General features: G+C 38.9%; 1 protein-coding gene across 5 annotated transcripts in view; it reads left to right on the top strand.

Moving 5' to 3' along the window:
* Positions 1 to 23,829, top strand: part of MDN1 (midasin AAA ATPase 1) — a 139,924-nt gene that overhangs the window by 74,318 nt on the left and 41,777 nt on the right. For all 5 annotated transcript variants that reach the window (XM_053913945.2, XM_045188576.3, XM_053913944.2 and 2 more), the window contains 22 exons: positions 1,701 to 1,790; positions 1,890 to 2,153; positions 2,262 to 2,523; positions 3,787 to 3,946; positions 4,757 to 4,873; positions 5,801 to 6,009; positions 6,930 to 7,078; positions 7,364 to 7,575; positions 7,892 to 8,112; positions 9,269 to 9,382; positions 10,057 to 10,189; positions 11,404 to 11,519; positions 12,335 to 12,468; positions 15,141 to 15,298; positions 15,517 to 15,637; positions 15,996 to 16,206; positions 16,905 to 17,136; positions 17,475 to 17,601; positions 18,273 to 18,443; positions 21,854 to 22,068; positions 22,452 to 22,839; positions 23,605 to 23,714. In XM_053913945.2, the coding sequence (XP_053769920.1) occupies positions 1,701 to 1,790; positions 1,890 to 2,153; positions 2,262 to 2,523; positions 3,787 to 3,946; positions 4,757 to 4,873; positions 5,801 to 6,009; positions 6,930 to 7,078; positions 7,364 to 7,575; positions 7,892 to 8,112; positions 9,269 to 9,382; positions 10,057 to 10,189; positions 11,404 to 11,519; positions 12,335 to 12,468; positions 15,141 to 15,298; positions 15,517 to 15,637; positions 15,996 to 16,206; positions 16,905 to 17,136; positions 17,475 to 17,601; positions 18,273 to 18,443; positions 21,854 to 22,068; positions 22,452 to 22,839; positions 23,605 to 23,714 (3,914 nt within the window). The remainder of the gene's footprint in view (positions 1 to 1,700; positions 1,791 to 1,889; positions 2,154 to 2,261; positions 2,524 to 3,786; positions 3,947 to 4,756; positions 4,874 to 5,800; positions 6,010 to 6,929; positions 7,079 to 7,363; positions 7,576 to 7,891; positions 8,113 to 9,268; positions 9,383 to 10,056; positions 10,190 to 11,403; positions 11,520 to 12,334; positions 12,469 to 15,140; positions 15,299 to 15,516; positions 15,638 to 15,995; positions 16,207 to 16,904; positions 17,137 to 17,474; positions 17,602 to 18,272; positions 18,444 to 21,853; positions 22,069 to 22,451; positions 22,840 to 23,604; positions 23,715 to 23,829) is intronic.

The following is a 23,829-nucleotide window of genomic DNA, read 5'->3' as shown; positions in this document are numbered from 1 at the left end:
TTATTTCACTTAGCATAGCCTTCATCTTTGCATTTAATTTGCGACCAAATTCAACTAATTCTGTGAGCTTCCTGATTACCAGTGTTTTGAACTGTGCATCTGCTAGGTTGGCTATCTCTTTGTTGCTTAGCTGTATTATTTCTGGAGCTTTGATCTGTTCTTTCCCTTGGGCCAATTTTTTGTCTTGGTGTGCCTGTTACATAAAGGGGCAGAGCCTTAGGTGTTCACCAGGGCAGGGTAACTGCTGGTTGCTGAGCTGTGATGCTGTATGTGGGGGAGGGGCCGAGAGGGAGCATTGGTGCCTGCTCCACTCTCTGCCAGATTTCAATCACTCCCTTCACCACCCACAATCAAACTGGGTGCCTCCAGTGCTGATTCCTGAGTCGGCGGCCTGTGCACACTCTAGACCCCTGTGGGTCTCTCCAACAAACTCTCCTGCGAGGCTGGGAGTTGCCCCCACTGCTGCCTCAACCCCCATGGGTGTTTTCAATCAGAGGTTTGAGGCTTTATTTCCCCGAGCTGGAGCCCTGGGTTGTGTGGTCTGCTTGGCTACCCTGCATTTCCTCCCAGTTTATCTATGCGCGAATGTGGGGCCATGGGGTCTGCCAGCTGCATCTTTGCCCTCCCCCCTCCACAATCCACCATCTTGCTGGGTCCGCCAGCTGCCACCTTGCCACGGGTCTCCACCCCGGCTGCCCGTCTCTGCCCCTCCTACTGGTCTGGATGAATGTCTTCTTTATCTCCTTGGTTGTTGGACTTGCGTGCAGTTCGATTTTCTGTCAGTTCTGGTTGTTTTTTGTTTTTAAATTGTTGTCCTTCTTTTGGTTGTGCGAGGAGGCACAGTGTGTCTATGTACGCCTCCATCTTGGCCAGAAGCATAACTTTGGTTTTCATTTTACATGAGTATTTAGAAAGAAAACATAGTGCTTTTGGAGTCAGACTGCTTTAGATTTAAAAATCAGTTACTAACTATGAGCAGATCATATGACTCGTGAATCCTCTTATCCATATCTATAAAACAGAAGCAGTACCTATTTTGCAAGGACATGAAGATCAGAAATAATCTCTATTAAAGCACCCACTGTAATCTCTGGCACATAGTATGTACTCAAGAAATAGTCATTGTTCTGTACAATAGTCATATTGCTCTTCTCTATCTTCTTTTAGGTTGTATTTGGAATGATGAAAGCAAACTTTTTTCTTTTAATCTTCACCTGACAATATGTTTATTGATTTTTTTTTTAATTTTTTATTTTTGGAGAGAGGAGGGAGGTAGAGAAACATTGATCCATTGCCTCTCATATGTTCCCTGACTGGGAATCAAACCCACAATCTTTCGGTGCATGGGATAATGCTCTAACCCCAGCCAGGGCATAAATTTCTCTTTTCATCTCTAGATTTTTATTACCCCATGGCTTTATTTTAATTTATGGTACATTCTCACTGGAATCTCAGATAGTTTGAGATTATGTTACTGCTTTTTTCTTGAGCTTCAATTTGCTTTCATTCTGAAGAATTAAATGAAATCTATCCTTTTTATAAGAGAAAATTCTAAAGGTTAAGGATACTGTGACTAGTTTTCACACAATATTGTGATTTAAATTGCTGTGTATGTTTTCTAGAAGTGTATGTTCTAGAAGATTTGACTCAGAATTTGGTGGAGTGATTTGTGTGTCGATTGTACCATCTTCTTCTTTTAGGTCATTGCTGTATTTAAGGATGTGTTTAGTTCACATTCGAACCCATATGTGGGAACCAGACTACTTCATATCACTCCCTATGATGTTCAGGTGAGGAGACCTGGATAATCCTCTGTTTTACAATTTTCTGATTTCTTCTGCTTGCACTACCAGGCACACTTGTGAAGTCTCACTGGCATGTCTTTTCAGCTGGGCTACTCAGTCCTTTCCCGTGGTGGCTATGCTACTCCCCTGTCCCGCCATCCTTTGTCACTTCTGCACCAGTCGTTGCAGTCCCTGGAGTCAGTTATGAAGTGTGTGCAAATGAGCTGGATGGTCATCCTTGTGGGTCCAGCCTCTGTGGGCAAGACCAGTCTGGTCCAACTCCTGGCACAACTTACTGGTCACACGTTACAAATCATGGCTATGAACAGTGCAATGGATACTATGGAGCTTCTGGGTGGATTTGAGCAGGTAAGTGGTCTGATTGACAGTCTTCTGTGTTGGTAGTAACTATAAGAAGCAGTATTCTTTGACTCTGGCAAGTAGCTATTATGAATTCACATGCTTTGGATATTTCAGGTTGACCTTATACGGCCTTGGAGGCAGCTAGTAGAGAAGGTGGAGAGCACGGTAAGGGCACTGTTACGAGACAGCCTCCTTATCAGTGCTGATGATGCAGAGGTAGTCCTGCGGGCCTGGAGTCATTTTCTTCTGACATACAAGCCCAAGTGTCTTGGAGGAGACGGTAAAGGAGTCACAATGGAGATTGTCAACAAGCTGGAAGCAGTATTGTTGCTTATGCAGCGACTCAACAATAAAATCAACTCGTACTCTAAGGCAGGTGTGTGTGTGTTTTGTTGTGTGTATCAGGTACTTATTGTTAATATAACGTTCATTTACAGGTAATATATTTATAAATGCAATGTCCATAATTCTTTAAAATAATGATTAATGCTCAAAATTTGAAAATCTTTGTCATAGAAAGTAAAATGAAGCTGTTGTATAGTATCCACAATTGGTGGTCCTAAACAAAGCAATCAAGAAAGAAAGTCATTTCTGAGCAGATGGTTTGTTTTGTGTATAACCAGCTGTAGTGATGAATCACTTGCATGTAAAGTTGGTCTTACTGTTTATTGGCCTTTTAAAAAGACTTAATAATTTCTCAGGAAATTGAGCATTTTAAACTGAAGAATAGATCCCTAAATTGATAGTTAAGATTTGTTTAGTAAGTTCGTATAGAAAGTGGAAGAAATTCTTCAGTTAACATGGAAACATAACTTCTCTAATTTTGTAGATCAGCTTTCCTTAGGTATCACAGCTGTGTGCTCTCTTTTGTCCAGTGTGTGAAAGCAGTTTCATATGTATTTTTTTATTATTGTTTATGCTGTTAGAGTTGTCCCAATTTTTTTCCCCTCTTACCACACCCCCCTAGCCTATCCCTCACTTCCACAATCAATCCCTGCACCGTTGTCCATGTCCATACGTGTTTCATATATTTTGTCTAGTTTTTGAATTGTTCCAATGGGAGGTTAAGTCTAAATCTTACTATTTCCTCATGGCTAGAAGCAGGAATTTAATGTATATTACCTGGTGATATGAAAAAGTCATAAAATGATTTCTAACAAGAAAGAGCAATTGAAAGATTTCTAGGGATGGGTTGTATACACTATAAAGAAATATCAGTTATTGTAATCTATGGGCATTATAAAGGAAGCCTAGTTTAATGACATTGTATCATGCCAACTAACAGCACATTCATTTGGTATAAATGCCGTAATATGTGGGAGACTTTATTCCCTTTCTTTTTTTTTGAAAAATTGTAGCACATAAAGATTATCTTCTCTATCACCCTCAAATTACCTCTAATAATTCATTTTAAACTCATTAAAAAGTATTTTCTGTCCTCCAACCTAATTTTCTTACCTATTTTGTTAAAACAAAACTAAAAATTTTTTCCTATTGGCTCTATTATGAAGCTTTAAAAAATTGAGCCAGAAGTTTATGACTTTTTAAAAATAAACTTTTAGTATTTTTGTTTGTTTGTTTGTCTTATTGTTTTTATTGTCCTGGTTTGAAATTAAGAGCTGTACCTGTGACATTTCAGAGTTCGCCAAACTTGTGGAAGAGTTCCGAAGCTTCGGGGCGAAGCTCAGGCAGTCATCCAGTGGCTGCAGCCATGGCACATTTGAATGGGTTGACAGCATGTTGGTTCGGGCCCTGATGTCTGGAGATTGGCTTTTGATGGATAATGTTAATTTTTGCAAGTAAGGACCTTCTGCCCAATCACGAGTGATCCTGACAAATTTGGGATATGCTTATCAGAGTAGAAACTTAGGTAGTAGGCCTGGTATTTTTAATCCACTGTTCCTTCACCAGAAATGCATCCTCAGCTGTATTCTGTAGACTTCTCCTTGTGGTGAACAATGGTAGTTGGTCATTAGGCAGCTACAAGATTTTAGTGAGCTGAGCTGAAGGCTAACAAAATTGGGTTACATTTCCACCCATCTTTGAGACCATTTTATTTAACATCAGAATGACCAGATAGTGGTCATTCTTGAATGCAGATTTTTGAAATGGAAGATCTGACATAAGACTCACATTTAGTAAATGTGCATCAGGGTATATCACTTTTGATTCCAAAGTGAGGTAGAGGGCAAGCATTAAACTATTATAGTTACACAGCCTAATAGAAGCTACTGCAGGCCATATGATGTGTTTCTCTACCTGGAGCATTTTTCAGAACATTTTGAATTGAAATCCATTACCTTTAAATGGGTTCGATGATGTTGGGAAGTGGGGGAAGGGGAAAGAGAAACAGTTCAGGGAACTTGGCTGTCATTTTTCTTAATTTATTTTATTTAATTCAGAAACTGTTTTGTGGTTTTACTATGTATGGATCTCTGGATGCTATACCTTGGGTGTGAAAACGGGAGTTGATGGGGAAGGAGATCACAGTTCTAGGGGAGTGATCTATGCTGAAAGAAGACTTGGGTTGGGGCAGCGGGGGGCCTGTGTGAGGAAAGGAGGGTCAAGATAGCATGTCAGCCTGTCCACCATTCGAACTCTCTTTGCAGCCCCTCAGTGCTGGATCGTTTGAATGCTTTGCTTGAACCAGGAGGTGTCCTCACGGTTAGTGAGAGAGGAATGATAGATGGATCCACTCCCACCATAACACCACATCCCAATTTCAGGTATTTATGCTTCTCATGTCTCTGCCTAAGAATCTGACAGCCTCCCTAGCAGTGGAGGACATTCAGCAGGACCTTTTTAGGTATTCTATTGATGTACCCAGTCATAAGTATGTTCACTCATTCATTGGTTCAGTTAACATTACTTATGGAGGTTCTGCTGTTTGCCAAGCTCTGGGGACACAGAGCTTGGTTCCTGCCATGGATTGGTGGTGGAGGGTAGAAGCAGGGAGACCGTTACAAGCCTTTTGCAGTAGTTCAAGGAAGAGATAATGATAGCTTATACTAGAAAGGTCAGATGAATGGGACTTGCCAGTGGACTTGTGGGTTGATAAAAAGGAAGCAAGGATGACACCTAAATTTTTGGCTTGAGTAATGGGGTAAATGGGGGTGCTATTCATTGAGAAAGGAAAGACTGGCAAAGGATCAGGTTTTGGTGTGGGGAGGGTCAGCAGGGAATCACTGTTGAGTTTTAGAGATGTCAGATAGCTAGATGGAGGTGTAGCTATCTAGCTACACCTAGACATTGGTGTAGGACATTGAATATATGAAGCTAATTGTTTCAGGAAAACTTGGTGCTTCCTTTTCTGCTATCTGTAGGTAAGTTAGAATGATGAATTATCACTGCCTGATTTTGAAGAATATCTGAAAGAAAGAATTTTAAAGTTCTCAGCACTAAAGGTGCACTGGATATACAAGTGCCTGAGGAAAGTAGATTTAGAGAACTTTAAATTTGCTGTATTGATGCCTTTTGGAAGTAGAAGATAGAATACAGATGACAGTAGCAGACTTTTAATTAGTGGTGTCTCCCTTAATAAGCTCCCTGAAGATGAGCCACATAAGATTTGGCCTCACTAGTTTTTGCTGAGCTGTACCATTGGTTGCACTGGGATTTTATTTTATTTTTCCTTTGAATTGCTGTATTACTAGACTTTTTCTCTCAATGGATCCTGTTCATGGTGAAATATCCCGAGCTATGAGGAATCGTGGACTTGAAATATACATTTCAGGAGAATGGGATGGGAGCATCCTGGATGACCTGGATTTGAAAGTTCTGCTGCACAGCCTTGGGTTGGTGGGGGACAGTGTGTGTGACATCCTCTTGGCTCTACACAGAGAGACCCAAAGTGCTATTGTAGGTAAGGTGCTTGACTTCTAGGCCTCTGCAGAATTTTATTCCTCTGTCATTCTATTTGACTATTAGGCCAGGAGGTCTCACATTTAGTGTACATAGAATCAGAAATTACCACAAAAATGTAGGCATTCTGGTGCTCTTTTTCCCCTAACAGCAGGTGCGGGTGAGGTACAGGATTTAGTTTAAAGAATCTTCTCAGGCTGTTCTGACACGTGCATTCGGAGGCCCACACTTCGAGGAACACTGCTTTAGGACTGAAATTGGTGAAGTTTGTTCCTCCGATCTTCAGGTTCATCACTGAGTCCTTGCAAGTGGAATAAAGAGGGAACTTTGAATTGGTTAAAACATACAGATGCTACTTTTTCTGAATGTCCAAATGTACAAGAAAAAGCAATGTAATAATAGTAGTAAAAATAATAAATGGAATTTTATTTATTGAATAACTACTGTGTTAGGTACAATGTTGGCTGCTTACTTAGTACTCACATTAGTTCTGCAATGCACATGTTTCCATTTTACAGTTAAGGTTAAGAAAAGTTGAGTAACTCATCAAAGCCAAATAGTTAATAATGACATCTGGAATTTGAAAGTAGGTCTGTTGGACTTCAAAGCCATGGTTCTTTTTGAGGTCATTTTGCCACCTTCAGTGTGTGTCAGTTTAGGATTAACAGCTTTGTCATACTTGTAAAGGAGTCATCTGGTCACTTCCCCAGAAGATACTGTTAGAGGGAGAGCAGGGAGGTGGCATAAGAGGGAAGGAATATGAATGTTGCCACAAGTTCGGGAGTACCTAGAGTCCACTTAGAAGGCTTTCTAAATAAAGTATCTGGGTGGAACTAAGTTTGATGTGAAGGTGGAATTTACCCATTTTCATTAGAGATTTTGCATAATCTATCGCTCATAGATGGCATTGTTTCTTTATAGGTTCCCCAACATCATCTGTTTCAACTCTAACTCAGACGACCTTACTCATTGTGCAGTACCTGCAGCGAGGGCTGAGTTTAGACAGAGCCTTTTCTGAAGCATGCCGGGAAGCATATGTCCGCTCCCAGCATTCACCAGCAAACCAGAAGGTACCACAAAGTGTTTTAGACATTTTCTAAGTTGTAACACTGTACATTGTTTAATACAAGGGAATTCTTTTTTGTTGATGATAACTTTAATGGCCTAAGAGAATGGACCACAGCAGTTATTATCTGATAGAGATCTGGTATCCACGTGCTTTTCCGAAAGGTACGTTAAATTGTAAATATTACATTCTTGAAATTTACCATCAGAAAAAGTGAAAGTTACCTTGTAATGTACATTTTTTTTGGCAATAGCACATATACACAACATGTATTTTTATCTCCTATCAGGTAGCACAGGCTTTACTGGAGAAACATGTTTCTTCTCTGCGAGCTCATGAAACCTGGGGTAACTCCATTCTTGCCATGGGGCTGTGGCCAAATTCTCTGCCCTCAGCTCTCTTTGCTACGGAAGATTCTCACCTCTCTACAGTACGAAGTGATGGACAGGTCTTAGCGTATTGCCTCAACAGGATGAGCATGGAAATGAGCAGTTGGGCAAGGTTAGCAGAGATTGAGCCTGTGTGTCTCACCACTGTCCTCACTGTGTTGTTTGCTTTTGATCGTGATGATTGTCACCCAGCGTACTAGGCCTGAATGTTATGTGGCATTTATTATCCAGCTGTCATAGCTTCGTTTGATACTGCTCCCTACATGTTATTCATTCAGCATATATTTTAATTGTCCTCTTCTTAGGAGACTCACCTTTTCCCCAATACCTCTTTGAGTTGTTATTTGTAAAGTTATTTTCCTGGTTCTTCAAAGTGTGAAATGAAAGTTCATTCCAGTACTAACTTTGCCTATTCCATTGAATTTCAGGATTCAGCCTCTTACCTTGACAGACTTAGAGAAAATTATGCAGTCTCCTAGCCCTGAGAGCTTGCAATTCAGTCCAGTTGAAGTGGATTCTTTTTGGATTGATGAACCAGATGTTCTGGCCATGGCTGTTAAATTGCTTATAGAAAGAGCAACCAATCAAGATTGGATGCTCAGAGTTAAGTGGCTTTATCATCTAGTCAAGAATATACCACAAGGGCTTGGTGAGTAGAAAAGCTTACTTTGTGTAATGAGTGAATTTATGTACATTTACCCTATTTAGTTCTTCAGTAGCTATATTATTCTGTAACTACACTGCTAGTGTTACATATGGGAGATCTCACAGCCAGAAATTTGTGACCTAGCATTACTGTCTGTGTAGGTGTTTAAAAAAATTAAGGAATGTGGTCTGGCTGGTGTGGCTCAGTGGATTGAGTGCCAGCCTGCAATCCAAAGGGTCACCGGTTCAATTCCCAGTCAGGGTACATGCCTGGGATACAGGCCAGCTCCCCAGTAGGAGCTGTGAGAGAGACAACCACACATTGATGCTTCTCTCCCTCTCTTTCTCCCTCCCTTCCTCTCTCTAAAAATAATTCGATAAAATCTTTATTTTAAAAAGGTACTAAAAAAAATTAAGGAACACATCTACCCTTAGATGTGTCCCAAAAGAAAGCCTTTTCCCCATGTAATGCTCGGCATTTCAGAGTCTGTCCACCTTTCTATTAGATCCAAAAGGAAAATGAACTCTATTATGTTACTTTCTATTTGTTTGAACATCCTGCTTTTTGTGCTCAGTGCTGCACAACCATTCTGTCTGGTAAAGGTGCTGCTTTTGGTGAATTCATTTCCCCTAAAAGTGCCTAAGAGATTTACTAATCCCAGGTGCTCTAAATTGTCATGCTTAATTTCTTTGTCCTTTTTTCATTCTAAAAGAGGAAAAAGCAACAGTAACATTGTGTGGGTTGTAAAATATAGGACATGGAATTTGTTGGTAGAACTTGTTGCCTAAAGTAATTGAGTTTACATGGGCCTTTCTGATCCATGAGAACTCGTAGATGAGCTGTTGAATGTTTATATTATTGTAGTACATGTGATCTGTCTAAAAATGTGTAGAGTATTTGTATAATTATTGTTATCTCCGTTGCTCCATATGATAGCTACTAGCCACAGGTCACTATAAAAGGTAAGTAAATATGAACTAATTAAAATTAAATAAACTCTAAAATCCAATCCCTTTAGTTGTGCTGGCCACATTTCACCTGCTCACAGGTGACTAGTGGCTACTCTTTGACAGATCAGCTATGGAATATTTTCGTCATTGCAGAGTTTTATTGGACAGCTTGCTTTAGATACTAACATTTGCTTGCCCCTCTCCCACAGAGTCAGTTCAGATTCATTTGGAAGCCAATGCTGCATCTCTTAGGAAATTTTACTCAACTTCTCTCTCAGCTGGGATTAGTAATGTCATCAAAATATTACAACCAAATATAACAGGTACTGTACCTGATTTGATTTCTAGCTCTCAGCTCCACTGACCAATCTTACCCAGCCACCTTTAAATTAATGTTACCATTGTTCGCTCTAACCTCCCTCCATCTGATTCTCACAACCCCTGGGAGGGTAAGGGGCTGATCACTGCTGCTTTATAGAAGTGCCAAGTTTAAGCCAAAGGAGCTCAGGGAGGTATTAGCAGCTGTAGGTGTTTACATCCTATTATTGTAAAGACATGGCTTTTAAGTGTATTGAAAGCAAATAATGACATGTATTCATTTATTTTCTGCCATGTAAGTTAGTTTTCTTGGGGTTAATGGCAAATGATTGGGTAATTAATAAGCCCATCGATTTTTTTTTTTTTACCAATAGTGGGATCTCAGCAAGTGAATGAATGCATTGGTTAGAATGTTTATGTTCCAGTAATGATTACTTTTATATCCTACAGTGGAATAGATTTTCAGGACTGGTACAAATTTTGTATTTAGAAGCAAAATAGTATAAAAGCTGATGAACTCTACTTTTCTAGTACCATGGGCTGAAACCAGCATTTCTCTGTGCCACCTCTTCCCCATCAGGACTGAATGTGGTCAAATTAAAACAATGAAAATTGTCAACAGAAATTTGCCTGGCAAGGAGTTTAACTCCAAAATTCTTTGTTTCATTTTTTAAACCAGATGAATTTGTTATCCCTTTGGACCCTCGATGGAATATGCAGGCTTTGGACATCATTAGAAGTTCGATGGACTTTGACCCACAAATGGACCAGTCTGAGCAGCTCTTTACCCTCTTAGAGTCTATTGCAAATAAGTAGGTGAAGCCTGTTGTTCTGGGCATCCTTTGCCTCACTGTACACTGTGGCTTCACAGAGCATACCTTTTCTAAGTCTCTGTCAAATACTACTTAGGTGTGTTTAATCTTGTGAACCTAAGAAGTGGTGGGGGGTGGTGGACATGATTGTCTCTGTTACCACTACTCCTGTGTGTTCTGTGCTCAGTGAAGTAATTCTGACTGTGATGTCAAAATTCCTATCATTTTTGCAATTTCTTTGTAATTGAATAGGATGCTTTAAAAGATAAACCAGCCTAGCATTAATAGTGGGATTTATTTTATGGTTAATTCTTTAGAATCAGATAATCATATTTCTCCTGTTTTCTGGTTGATCCTTGCAGCTCCTTCCATTTGTACCTACTAATTCCCTCACATGTCCTTTCATTCACATTCTCAAATACTAGAGAGATACGTAGTACCTGCACGCTTACGTTCACACTCACATTTAAATTTACCTAATTGTTAGATAAGCTGCTGTTTCTTTTTTTAGTTTTGATTGATTTTTAGAGAGAGAGAAGGGAGAGAGAAAAACATTGATTTATTGTCTCACTTATTGATGCATTCATTGGTAGATTCTAATATGTGCCCTAAGGCTTAAACCTGCAACCATGGCATATTGGGACAACGCTCTAACCAACTGAGCTATCCAGCCAGGGCCTGACCGGCAGTTTTTTAAATTAGCCATCACTGTAATGAATTCTTTAAAATAATTTTGTTATTGTGCTATAATGTACATTACAGAAAAGTGCATGTAATGAATGTACATGGTTTTGATGAGTTTTCCCAAAGTGAACACATTCATGCATGTGATACATACTAGCACTTCAGAGACCCCCTTGTTTCCTCTTCCAGTAACTCACGCTTGACTTTCCCAGGTGACTTTTGATACCACAGAGTAACTCTGTGATACCCGATTGTAAGGGTTCCCAGCACAGCTTGTCAGATCATGGCAGAGCCACAGAGTGAGGCCTGGCCATCTACCTTAGACACAGGTTTCTCCAGCCATCTGTCCTTTTCCCTCCAACTGAGTTGCCATCACTTTAGCCTCTGTCCCTCCAGTCCAGACTTTGTAGAGGCAGGAGAGGAGTGTCAGGTTGAAGGAGATTGATGTTACAAGGATTTTCAGGATTCAGCAGATATGAAAAATATTACCCATCAATAATGATTTGTTATGTTACTGAATCTCATTTCAGGACAATCATATATCTTGACCGGGAAAAACGAATTTTTACTGAAGCAAATCTAGTTTCTGTTGGTGGCAAAAAGTTAAGAAATAGTGTCTTGAGAATGTCCTTTGATTTCCATAAAGGTAAGATCACTGCCTTTTGTGTTCTTCAGTTACACATCTGATTGCAAAATGTTGCCAGAGTTAAGAGACATATTCAGTACCTGTTGCCATTTTACTGATTCCTTTCGGTTCACTGGCCTGATTTCAAACATTATTGAACAATAATGTTTGAAACAATAAGTGCCCTTATTCAGTACTAATGATGAACTGCTCTTTGCACGTCCTTGGTTTCCTTTACTTTATACAACTGCATGCCATGTAAGTCCCATGTTATGAAAGAGGAAAGGGAGGCACAGAGATGCTCAAGGTCATATCTCTAGCAAGTAACAGCTAGAACTTGAAATCTAGGTCTGTTGGCTCAGAAAGTACATGCTCCTAAGTATTTGGTTATAGGTTCTTCTTTTGTCCCTCCTTTTTTGTTTTTTTTTTACATTGAAAAGAGATCAATGCTTGTTGGAAAAAATTCAAACTACATAGAAGTATAAAAAATTATAGATGTCAGCTGTTAGACCTGCTTCTATTAATGGTATATTCATTTGTATCTTCTCATAGCTGTGCTCTCTATTCAAACATATATACACTTAGTTTTTGTTTTGTATTTAAACATATACTTGTTTAAAATTGCATTAAGACATCTATGAACATCTATATAGGTATACGTGCCTGATCTGTAAGGTTTAATAATAGTCGGCAAAGAACTTGCTTTCGTTTTGACCTTTCAAAATTGACCTTTGTACTGGGAATATTAAGTTTCACATTACAGTTGATTTTGAAAATGTCCAGAGATTAATTTAAATCTGATGGAATGTTCTTATTTTATCTACGTCAACTCTAAGATCCAGAGAGCTATCACAGCCTGCCCCATGAAATTGTGGTCAATCTTGCAGCCTTTTTTGAACTTTGTGATGCATTAATCCTGCTCTGGGTACAGTCCTCCCAGGGAACAGTATCTGATACCAGTGTCAATGAGGTAAGGGAAAATATACCTTTTTATTTTAAACACTTGTCTTGGCACAAAGTTTCTTAGGGACAAGACTAACTTCAGTGTTATTATCTCAGATACTATTGGAGAAATGTAATTGTTCTTAACAGTTTAAAATATATATACAGTTTAAAGCTTTATGGGGACATTATTGACATAAAACAAATGGAGTGTATTTAAAGTGTACAGTTTTATATGAATATGCCTGTGAGATAGTCAACCACAATCAAGATGGTGAACATATATCCATTACCCTCCAACCTTTCCTCATGTTCTCTTGTGTTCCCTTCCTCTCCCGTCTCCACCCCTAGTCAGGTATCCACTGATCTGCTTTCTGTCACTAGATTGTTTTCTATAAATGAAATTACGCAGCATATATTTTCTTTTGTCTGACTCTTTCACTCGAAATAGTTATTTAAAGATGCATTCACATTGTTTTGTGTATCAAGAGTTCACAATTGTGTATCAAGAGTTCGGATTGCTGAGTAATATTCCATTAAATGTATGGTGCTACAGCTTATTCATCTATGTATGTGTTGCTGGACATTAGAGTTTTAACAGTTACATTTTAATTTACTTAAGCCTTTCTAGACATTACTGTCACATACAGATTTGAGTTTTGAATCTGGATTATACTAGTAAGTCTAGTAAATTAGAGTAGCAGGTCTTAAATTCTTTGGTCTCAAGAGTCTTTATGGTCTTAAAAGTTACTAAAGACCCAAAAGAACTTTTTGGTTACATTTATCAATGTTTATTAAGTTAATATATAAATCTGAGAAATATAAAAAAATAATTATTAATCTGTTTAAAAACACAGTAACAGATCCATTTCATATTAATATGAGTAACATTTTAAATCTGTAAGTCTTTTTAATTTCTGAAATTACTGAAGAAAGCTGGATTCTCACATCTGCTTCTGCATTCAGTCTCTTGCAGTATATTTTTTGGGTTGAAGTTTGTGAAGAAAAACTGGCTTCTGTTCATAGTTATGAGGTTGGAAAAGAAAGGAGTATTTAGTAGCCATTTCATATAATTGTGAATATTTTTCTTTGACACTATACCACAACTTGTCAAGTAGCAGTTTTATAAAGGTTACTTGTAACGTGGAATCTGAAAAAATGTCACTGAAGTTGTCATGCGTTAAAATCCATTGGCCTAGCTTGCATTTGGGATGGACTTTTACCCTTGTGTGTGTTTATAGCTCATGTGTTCATAATTCAGAAAATATTGTTAACTGAGTTGTCAGGTGTTCTAAATGCTGACACATTTCATTCTTCGACATAAATAAAGTCACAGTCATAAATTACCACAAATCTCATCAGAAAAAATCTTTCAGTATTGGGAAGTTTTCATGGTCTCAGTTTTTTAAAGTACTAAGCTTTGCTTAAAAGCTTGAATTTACCAATGGTGGCAAAACTCTGAATTATTTTCATAACCTGACAGATTCACTTCATTCATTTTGAATATAATGTTTGCCAGATCCCACTCACCAATGTTTGTCTCCTATGCTTTTTTTTTTTTGGTACCATCAGTACAAATGTCAATATAGAGAAAAGACAAATAATTTGATATTATAAAAATAGCTTTTACTTCATGGAAACTCTTAAAGAATCACTGATCTTTAGGCTATTTTGCTGTAAAAATACATTCCTACGAGAGCAATTTTGGAGACTCACATTTACCTAATTTACATTAAAAAGCTACATAAATGAAAATGGTAGGTATTATCATAAGGATAGGCATATAGACCAATGGGGAAAAAATAGAGAATTCAGAAATGGACCCTCACATGAATGGTCAATTGATTTGCTGTTACTGTTTTTGTCAGACATGCAAGTTCACTTACTGGGGGGAAAAAAGGATGATGGAGCAGCTAGATCTATATAATAAAGTAAAAAAGGAGCCTTTACCCCTACCTTCCATTTTATAGAAAAGTTATCTCAAAATGGGTCATAGGCTAAATATAAAATAAACTTATTAACTAAAAGAAAACAGGAGAAAATCTTCATAACGAGGGTAGGCAAAGATTTTGGAGGATTGTTTATAAAAATTTCATCAAAATCAAAAACTTGTGTTACAAGAGACAACTTTAAGAAAATGAAAACACTGGGAGCAACTGTTTAGAACTCATACATAAATTATATAAATAAACTAATAAGACAAATTGAAGAATGAGCAAGATTTTTTTTAAGAGCTGCTTCTCAGAAGATAATATGAATGCCCAGTAAGAACTTGAAAAATTGCAAGATTATTTGTTATGAAGGAAAAGGAAATTGAAACCATAGTGAGGTATCGTCACCCATTAGAATGGCCAAAATTACTAGCAAGGAAATGGAACAAACTTGAACTCACCTACTTCTGGTTGGAAGACAAAATAGTGCCGCTGCTTTTTAAGACAAGTTGGTGGTTTCTTATAAAATTATCTATACACTTAACCATAGAACCCAGTAATCTGTTTTCTCTAATGGAGTAGTTCTGAACTTCCAAGTACTAGGAGGAAGGAGGATCTTTGCCTTCTCTGAATGCCTTAATGTCTGTAACAATATTCCAGTGGAATGGTAGGCCTTTCATGTATGTATGTTGAGTATTGATTAATTGAAGTCTGTGTCCTGTATCTTTTCTGGGAACTTTGTGAGTAGTTTTGGATTACTTTGTTTTAGATCTTGGAGGCTCTGCGGTGGCGGGACCGGTTTTGGACTGTGGCTGACACAGTAAAAGTGGATGTTGCAGGCTTGGCCCTGCTTGCCCTTCACTGGCACTGGGTTTTTAAACATTTGGTCCGTCAACTCCCCCAACTCCTGATGAACCAGGAAGACAAGTAAGACTCATTTAGAGTAACAATGTCAATATCTACAGTATTGATAATGTTAGAGAAGACGGTTTAGAATTGAAACTGTTTCCTCTTTCTTTACTTCGGTTTATTATTCCCTTGTCCTACCAGTGAATGTGAATCAGATATAAAATGTAAATGATATCTCTTATTATCCAGCACTTTTCCTTTCCTTACTTTCTCGAGCTCTTTTTTCTCCTCTAAAGGTACTACAAAGAGGTTCAGACTGTCTCAGAACATATTCAGAATTGCTTGGGGAGCCCAACTGGTGGCTTCACCAGTATAAAGAGGTTGCAGAAGTTCCTGGGACGACCGTTTCCTTTTAAGGTACACCTCGGAATTGTAGTAAAGAAAGATTTGATCTCTTCTTCTGAAGTTCTTCTGGAACACGGGGACTGCCATTCAATTGGACTCATCCTTGCTTGCAAAGCTGACCTTTTAAATGGTTGATGATATTAACTGATTTGTTAAATGTTATTATTTTGCCTATTCTTGAGACTATTAAAGGGAGGAAGAGTTTTAACTTTGTTACCGTAAAAATCTCCTGGCAGCAAATAGGAATAAACCCTATGTTTTCCAGAAGCATTGTGGAAATAGTTTGAATTTCTTCTCAGACTTGAATAGGTTGCTAAAAAGAACCACATTTCTTCTCTATAGTAGACTCTCCTGGGTTTTACTGTTTCAGGACAAGCTGGTGGTGGAGTGTTTTTCACAACTGAAAATCCTTAACAAAGCCCTTGCCATCAGAGAGCCAGTGGCTGCCCTTGGGGAGAATGGATGGCTAGAAGACATCACTCGACTCCAAATGGTCACTTCTGAATGGACATTAAAGAAAAGTCTCTTACAGGCCTGGGGATTGGTCCTCAGAGCTAATATTCTGGAAGATATTAACCCAGGTAATGTGCTCCGGAGTCTGGCCTGCTGACAAACACTCTTAAGAGTGTGTCCACTACCCTGTAGCTATTAAGTTTTTCATTTTTCTCTTAGATTTTTTTTGTTTTGTTTTTTTGTATACCATAACTACCATTAAGTAAATGTCAGGCATAGAGCTAAACTTTACATACAGGGTGGGGCAAAACTAGGTTTAAAGTTGTTCATAACGAAAATAGTACAGTAATAAATAATAATATAATAATAAACTGTTTCACGTACTTACAACGGTAAACCTACTTTTGTCCCACTGTGCATATTGTTTAATTCTGTCATTACATTTGTGCAGGTACTAACCCATTTCCTGTTTGCCCCAAGAATACTTGCAGGCGGCACTCGGCAGATGCAGCATTAACCCTGAGATACATTAGGATTAGAGCTAAGTTCTGTTTAGAAATAACTCCAAGAACAGTTTTTGTATTTTATTTCCAAGTTGAAAACTAGTCAGATTTGCTTCAGCCTTAACGAACATGTTTATGTACAATTAAATGAACTCTGGCAGTGAGCTGCACTTTTTTTTCCTAAATGTGAAATGGGTTAACATCATCTCAAATTCAAAAGTCAAGATCAGGTTTACTGTACTTTGGTTTAGGTCACTGTCACATAACTGGCTGTTGGAAATCTGACTACTGTGCAATAATACCACATGTGTCTTTTTGTCCAGATGAATTGAAGAATCTTGTGAATGCTCAGTGTATAGAACTAAAAGCCAGAGGAATTTCACTTGGTTTTCTGGAGCAAAAACCCAATGAAGTTTCCACCCTATCCCAGCCAGACTTTACCTCCTTAATTCAACTCGCTAGGAATGTTCAGTTATGGCCTGCAATGGAGTATCTGGCTGTGCTTTGGCGGTACAAAGTGACAACTGACTTTATGACACAGGCTTGTCTGAGAAGGTAAGCCACTTTCCTTGGGGGAACTTACTTTCTTGTTGGTTTATTCTGTGTATCCTACCTGGGAAACAAAGCATAGACTTGTCTTGAGGCAGAATATTTGCTGAAGCAGAGGGAAGTCAGTTGCCACTTTGGAAAGCCAAAACTTCTTCAACATTCTTTGCTTATCTTTGTTTCACCTTTAAAAGTTACTAGCTACTTTTCCAGTAATATTGCTTGCTCATTTTTAAATAAATGTATTCTAAGTTCTCTGTGTTTTCATATTCCCATATATAGCAGTTTTCTAGCTGTTCATCAGTAGTCCACAGACCAGTCTCTCTTCCTCTTTATATTTGGAATAGGTCCAGCAAAAATCAGCAACCGCAGATAGATGAGGAGATAAGTCATCACATCACATTTTGTCTTAAGCACACACCTGTTGCTCCTCAAGAGCTTCAAGACCTTTGGTCCTTACTGCATCATCAGAAGGTAAAAACCAAAATCAAAAAGAAATAAACCTCCTTACACTGTGAGCTGAGTAGATTTTCTATGGCAGATAGGTTGGAGAACATTTTTCTTATTTAATCTCAAAATTACGTGTTACAAACTCCATTCTTACCTGAATTAATTTCATAGGGGATAATTTTAAATGATGTTTTGCAGTAATTACCTGGGTATTTCTCAACTTATTGCAGAATCATTCCATTCAGTTTCCAGTTAAAAGAAGCTAAAATACTTGCTTATTTTATTTTGTTTCCTCAAAAATACATTGTGAGCATGTTTGTTACTCTTCCTCTAAGAATAACTATTGAATGTGTGTACTGGTAAACCGTATTTAATACAGCTTCAGTGGTACAACCTTGAATTTTTCAAATGATAATTTTTTCATTTATCTATTTTGCTAACACTATAATTATGTGATATATTTTACCTACATTTTTTCATGCAACCTTACAAAAGATATCTTTTTAGTTTCATAAAATTATAATCAGGATAAGTGACTTTACCAAGATGACCAGGGTGGCAGAAAATTAGCAATATCGGGATTAACATCATTACACCCGTGTTATGGGATGGGTCTTACAAGATAGAGGCCATATAACTTGATTTATGAAATCTTCCTCAAATATTTTCTTATCTAATTATTCCATTATCTCTAGGTGTCTGCTGAAGAAATGATCTCTCTGTGGTCTGATTTATTTAATTCTACATTCACGTCTTTCTGGAGCAGCACAGTGACTACAGACCCAGAGTACTGGCTCATGTGGACCCCCCTGCCGGCTGTGCAGCAGGGGGAGAGGCCCAGGTCCCTTTTGGACTCCACATTAAAGGTTTGTTGGCATAAAAATCGTAAAAATGATGATAGTGGAAAACATTTTACAATAGGTCTAGCAGTAAACACTTTTTTCCTAGTGTAAAGCAGTAACCAAGTAACTGTAATACTTTATTTTCTACAGGATATTAATTAGCTTACCTTCACAGAAGATATTCTGTCTTAAATGATTTGGGAAATTCTGAATTAAAGTAAAAAAAAGTCTCCTTAAAGAAGTACTTTATTTGTTTTTTTAATTAAAATACTCTTCTTTCTAAATATGAAATATTTAAACAGTACATAAATGTGTTGATGTGTATATACTTAACATATATATAGTAGAATTCAATGGAAATAATCATGCTTTGCTCCATATCTTGTTTACATGTATTTTATATTCAGTATATAAGCAAACAAAAATGACATCACTTTTTTGTTTATGTAATACATTATGAAAACCTGTACCTGTCATTCTAGCTTCTTATTTTTAAGGTATTTCATCCTTCATGTGTGCTGAAATTTAATCACTTTCTTATTCACAGGTTTGAGGTTTCCTGCCTTTATTTCCCCCCTTTCTTATAATAAATAACCATACCTGTATCAACTACCTTTGTATGAATCTTTGTCAGCTTTGATATTTCTGTGGATATGTTACAAGAACTGGAATTGAACCTTTGATCAAAGTGTGCACAGTTAAAGAAACTTGTAGTTATTAGTAGAATGTCTAGGCAGTTGTTTTTGTTTTACTTTTTTAAATGTGCTAGGACGTGAAGAAGGAGATCACTAAGCCCTGGATGACCATAGGAGTACTTGGGACTAGAGCACAGTTTCATTTATTATATATATGAGGACCTGTTTCTCCATAATGTTGCTATACTAGGTGTTACCAACATTTAAATTATTGCCAGTCTTACAGTTTTTAAAAATCTCATTTTAATCTATGCTTCTTTGTTTTTGAGATCCAACATGATTATACATGCACCATATTTTGCCATGTACGATGTGTACTTTTTTGTCCAAATTTTTGAGGGAAAAATAAGGGTGTGCATTATATATGGGTATAATTCACATTATACATGGCAATTAGTACTACAGTGTAGGTGGGGGTGTGCATTATACATGGGGAGGGCATTATACACAGCAAAATATGATGGAGTGATCATTTTTATTTCTTTTTTTAAAATTATTTTTTCTTGATTATGCTATTACAGTTGTACAGATTCTTCCCTCTTGGCTTCCTTCCACCCAGTGCCTCCTACACCCTCAGGCAATCCCCCCACCCTTGTTCATGTCCATGGGTCATGCATATCAGTTCTTTAGTTACTCTATTTCCTATACTGTACTTTACATCCCCATGGCTATTCTGTAACTACCTATTTGTACTTCTTAATCCCCTCACATATTCACCTATTCTCCCCCTTCCTCCCTCCCATCTGGTAACCTTCCAGTAACTAACTTCTGTTTTCTTGCTGCTTTTGAAAATCTCTCTTTTATCTTTAACCTTTGTAATTTTAATTATGACGTGTCTTGGAGTTGGCCTGTTTGCATCCATCAAACTTGGGACTCTGTCTCAATTACGCTTCAGGTGTAGCACAGCTTACTGGCATTGTGTGGGGAGGGTTTAGCAAAGGAGAAATGGCCTCTGCTGGCCTTGATGCCAGACACTTCAGTATCTCCCTGTACACCACTGGTGCCTTTAAGCTGCTACCCCAGTGCTTAAGCTCAGAGAAAGTGAGTCTGAGTAGGTGAGTCTGTGTGTGGGTTCTTTAGTAGGAACTGCTTGGGGCCTCAGTTTCATCCACTGACTCAATCCCCGCTGGTTTTTGCAGCCAGAATTTGTGGGGACTTATTTTCCTGACAATGGGACCCTGAGCTGGGGGTCCTGGTGTGGGTCTGTGCCACCTTACTCCTGAGATGTCCCTCCCGAATTTTTATCCATGTGGGTGTGGGACCAGCCTGTTTTGCATCTGCACCCCTCCTACCAGTCTGGATGGATGTGTTTTCTTTAATTCCTTAATTGTGGGACTTCAATTCAGTTTGATTTTGTGGTTGTCAGGCTTCCTTTCAGCTCAATTTCTGACGTCATTGAGTGATGGTGGTTCTATATTTTAGTTGTAATTTTGATGGTGGTTGTGTGAAGAGGCAAGCCATGTCTGCCTACGCCACCATCTTGACTTGAGCCCCGTTTTTATTTCTTTTCTGAATTTTTAGTCATGTTAATTGCCTATTTTGTTAAAAAAAAACAACTCATTTTTTTTTGAGAGAAATCTCTCATTTCTCTCATTTTAATAAAAATGATTGATCATTTTATTACTATTAGATATCTCTTTACATATTATGTTTATTGAACCTTGAACCAACATACGGTTGAAATTCTATTTCTTGTGTTTTGTATCTCAAGATTTAAATTTTTTTTTTTTTAATATGCTCGTCCCTTTTTATTTTCTGGCTTTGGTGTCATGCATTTTATTTTAGCATTATTTTTAATTAAATTTATTGGAGTGACATTGATTAATAAAATTGTATCCATTTCAAGCATACAGTTCTGTGATACATCATCTGTACATTTTAGGAGTCATGCTTTTTAAAAAGTCTTTCTTCACTACTCCTAGAACTAAAAACATTTGCCCATATTTTTTTCTATATTTTTGTTTTTGTTTTGTATTGAAATTAAGTTTATCTAGAGATCTTGTTTTGTGAGGTAGACTTGCAAATTTTTTTTTACTTTGTGCAGACAGTGTATCTGAGAGCAGTATAAGAGCACCATTTTTGATTAATTCAACCTTTCCACACTCATTTGAAATACCACCTCAATTATATAATTTATTCCCATAAATGTTCATGAATTTATTTTGGAGTCTTTTCTGTTAGACTAAGTTCTGATAGGTTGCTCTATCAAAATTTATTTTTTTAATTGAAAATATCTTTCTGAGCTCTCCATGGTAAACATTATGGATCCCCAAGAGTTGCATGGAGTATACAGTGTTTCCCATCACCTCTCTTTGAGCTGTGCTGTGGGTAGCCAGTACTGTGTCCCAGATAAATAGTCCAAGGGGCACAGGTGTGGCAAACTTTGCCCCTGGCTCTTACATTGAATTATTTTCCGTGCCTCTTGAGTCTCACCTTCCTGCAGTGTGTTGCTAGCTCTACTACAAAAATGATCGTCTTCATGTCCCAGTTTAAGGGGCTTTCTTCTGACTGAAGCACCCATTGCTCCTCATTCCTGGAATTCCTTCACATTCCTTTAAGGCTTGCTAACACTTGACCCCATTCAGTCCTCTTGGTCTGGTCTCTGGTTGATGTTTATCTGGTCCTAGCAACCTGAACCCCTTTTTCTTACCCACTTTCTTCCCTCTAAGGTGCCAGTGATGCTCGCTGAAATCCTTTTAACTAATTTCTAAGTTAACTTGACTCCTCTTCATCCATCAGGGCCCTGGCAGTCTTGGTAGAGCCATGTTCTCCAAGTGCTGCTTTGAAGTCTTGACCAGCAGCTGCAGAGCAAGCCCCTGGGATGTGAGCGGCCTCCCCATCCTATCTTCCTCACGCGTCACTCTGGGAGAATGGGTTGAAAGAGCCCAGCAACTCCAGGACTTTAGCTCAGTGCTTTGGACCAACATGGCTGTCCCTTCACTAGCAGAGTTCAGGTATTCCCTCCTCCTTGGGTAGACTGTAAAGCTCCTTTTGTTTTTCCGGAGCAGGCAGCTGCTCAGTCAGAACTTGATTCTGTGATTCTGTAGTGGCTAGTTCTGGTGGGTGAAGGCAAGGGTGTTTTCTGGATGGATCAGCAGGTTTTCAGCCCGTGACAGAGGCTATAGTGAGCTGGCCAGCTCCTCTGTCAATTTTAAGCATATCATGTTCAAGAGAGTGATGTTTAAAAAGCCAGCTAAGATTATAAGAGAATAGAAAGTAACTCTTAGTATTGGCAGTACAACCTGCCATGTCATTTTTTGAAGGAATGGTAGTGGGAGGAAGGACTGTTGTTTGATGTGATAAATGCAAGCCCTTAAGTGCTTCCTTATCCCCACAGGCGCACAGATTCCCAGCTTCAGGGGCTGGTGCTGTGCCGGCACCTGGCAGGCCTGGCAGAGCTGCTCCCTGAGACCCAACGGCAGGAATACATGCAGAACTGCGAACAGCTGCTGTGTGGGGACAGCCAGGCCTTCCAGCTTGTGGGCCAGACTCTTGGGGACATGGCCGGACAGGACATGCTGCCCAAAGAGCTGCTGTGCCTCTTGCTCACCTCCCTGCGACACCTGTTTGGAGAAGGGGAGGGTAAGCAGGACCTACCTGAGCCAGCCCGGCGCGCGAGCCTCTGGGTGAACCTTGGCCTGCTCCAGATTCAGACATGGCTTCCCCAGGCACGCTTTGACCCCGCAGTGAAGAGGGAATTCAAGCTCAAATACGCCAAGGAAGAGGTATGGAGACAAGAGTTGGGAGGATGGGCTCCATCCCTGACTGGCTAGGTTTGCTTAGTATATTAATCCTCTTGCTCCCTTTTGGGTGGTTTTGGATAAGCTGCCCTGTAACTTCCTAGGAGTGTGTTCTAAAAGCTGCGTTTTCCTCTGAGGGTTCCTCTGAGTGGGCTCAGGCACTTGGCAGGGCCTTTCCTAAGGTTCTTCTGATAGGCTTCAGTGGGCAGAGGACATGGCAGTACAACACCAGAGGCACTGCCACACAAGTACTGGTAGCCCTCACTATCCAGACTTCCTCTCCCTGAACTAAGTTTTAGATGTTTGGAGTTGAATCAGTTCTTTAGACAGAGTATAGTATTCCTCAAGTTTTGAACTTTTCGATATTTGTTATCTAAAATTCAAGAACCAAGTAAGTTCAGGTCACATGGGTACCCTTGCTATTTAAACCAAGCCCAGGAACTGCCTACATGAAGATGGCGATAAACTAGTTGTGTATTTTGAAGGAGGAAAATTGTATTAATTGGGCGAAGGCCTAGCTGCTGTAGCAGAGTCTCAGAATTTGAGTATTGTAAATAAGATGGTTTCTTTCACATCACCAGTCTGAGGTGGGGGGTCCAGGTTAAAGGAGGAGAGGTCCCTGTCTGTCCTTGGGTCATTCAGGAGCCCAAGTTCTTTCTATATCCAGTTGCTCTACCCTCCCCCAGGACATTGTCCTCTCAGGCATGGTCCTAGCTGGGCACAGCAGACCAGCTTCTCGCTTTCCATTAGTTTCACCAGCTGCAATGTGAGTGGAAGACCCGAAACCTCTTGTCCCAGCTACAGACTGGAAGAGGCCTGGAAGATGAAGTTATCATCAGTTACTCTCATCCTCACATCAGGTAACACAGCAGAGTGATGATTATTTGTGTTGGAGATGGTAGTCTCTCCTTCTGAAAAAGACATTTTGAAGGTTGACCTTTGTAATGTAATTACAGTGTTAGCAGAGGTGATGGT

This window comes from Desmodus rotundus, chromosome 11, assembly GCF_022682495.2.
Source record: "Desmodus rotundus isolate HL8 chromosome 11, HLdesRot8A.1, whole genome shotgun sequence".
Lineage (NCBI taxonomy): Eukaryota > Metazoa > Chordata > Mammalia > Chiroptera > Phyllostomidae > Desmodus > Desmodus rotundus.
Note: the sequence above shows the minus strand (reverse complement) of the source record. Positions and strands in the feature narration are given on the sequence as shown.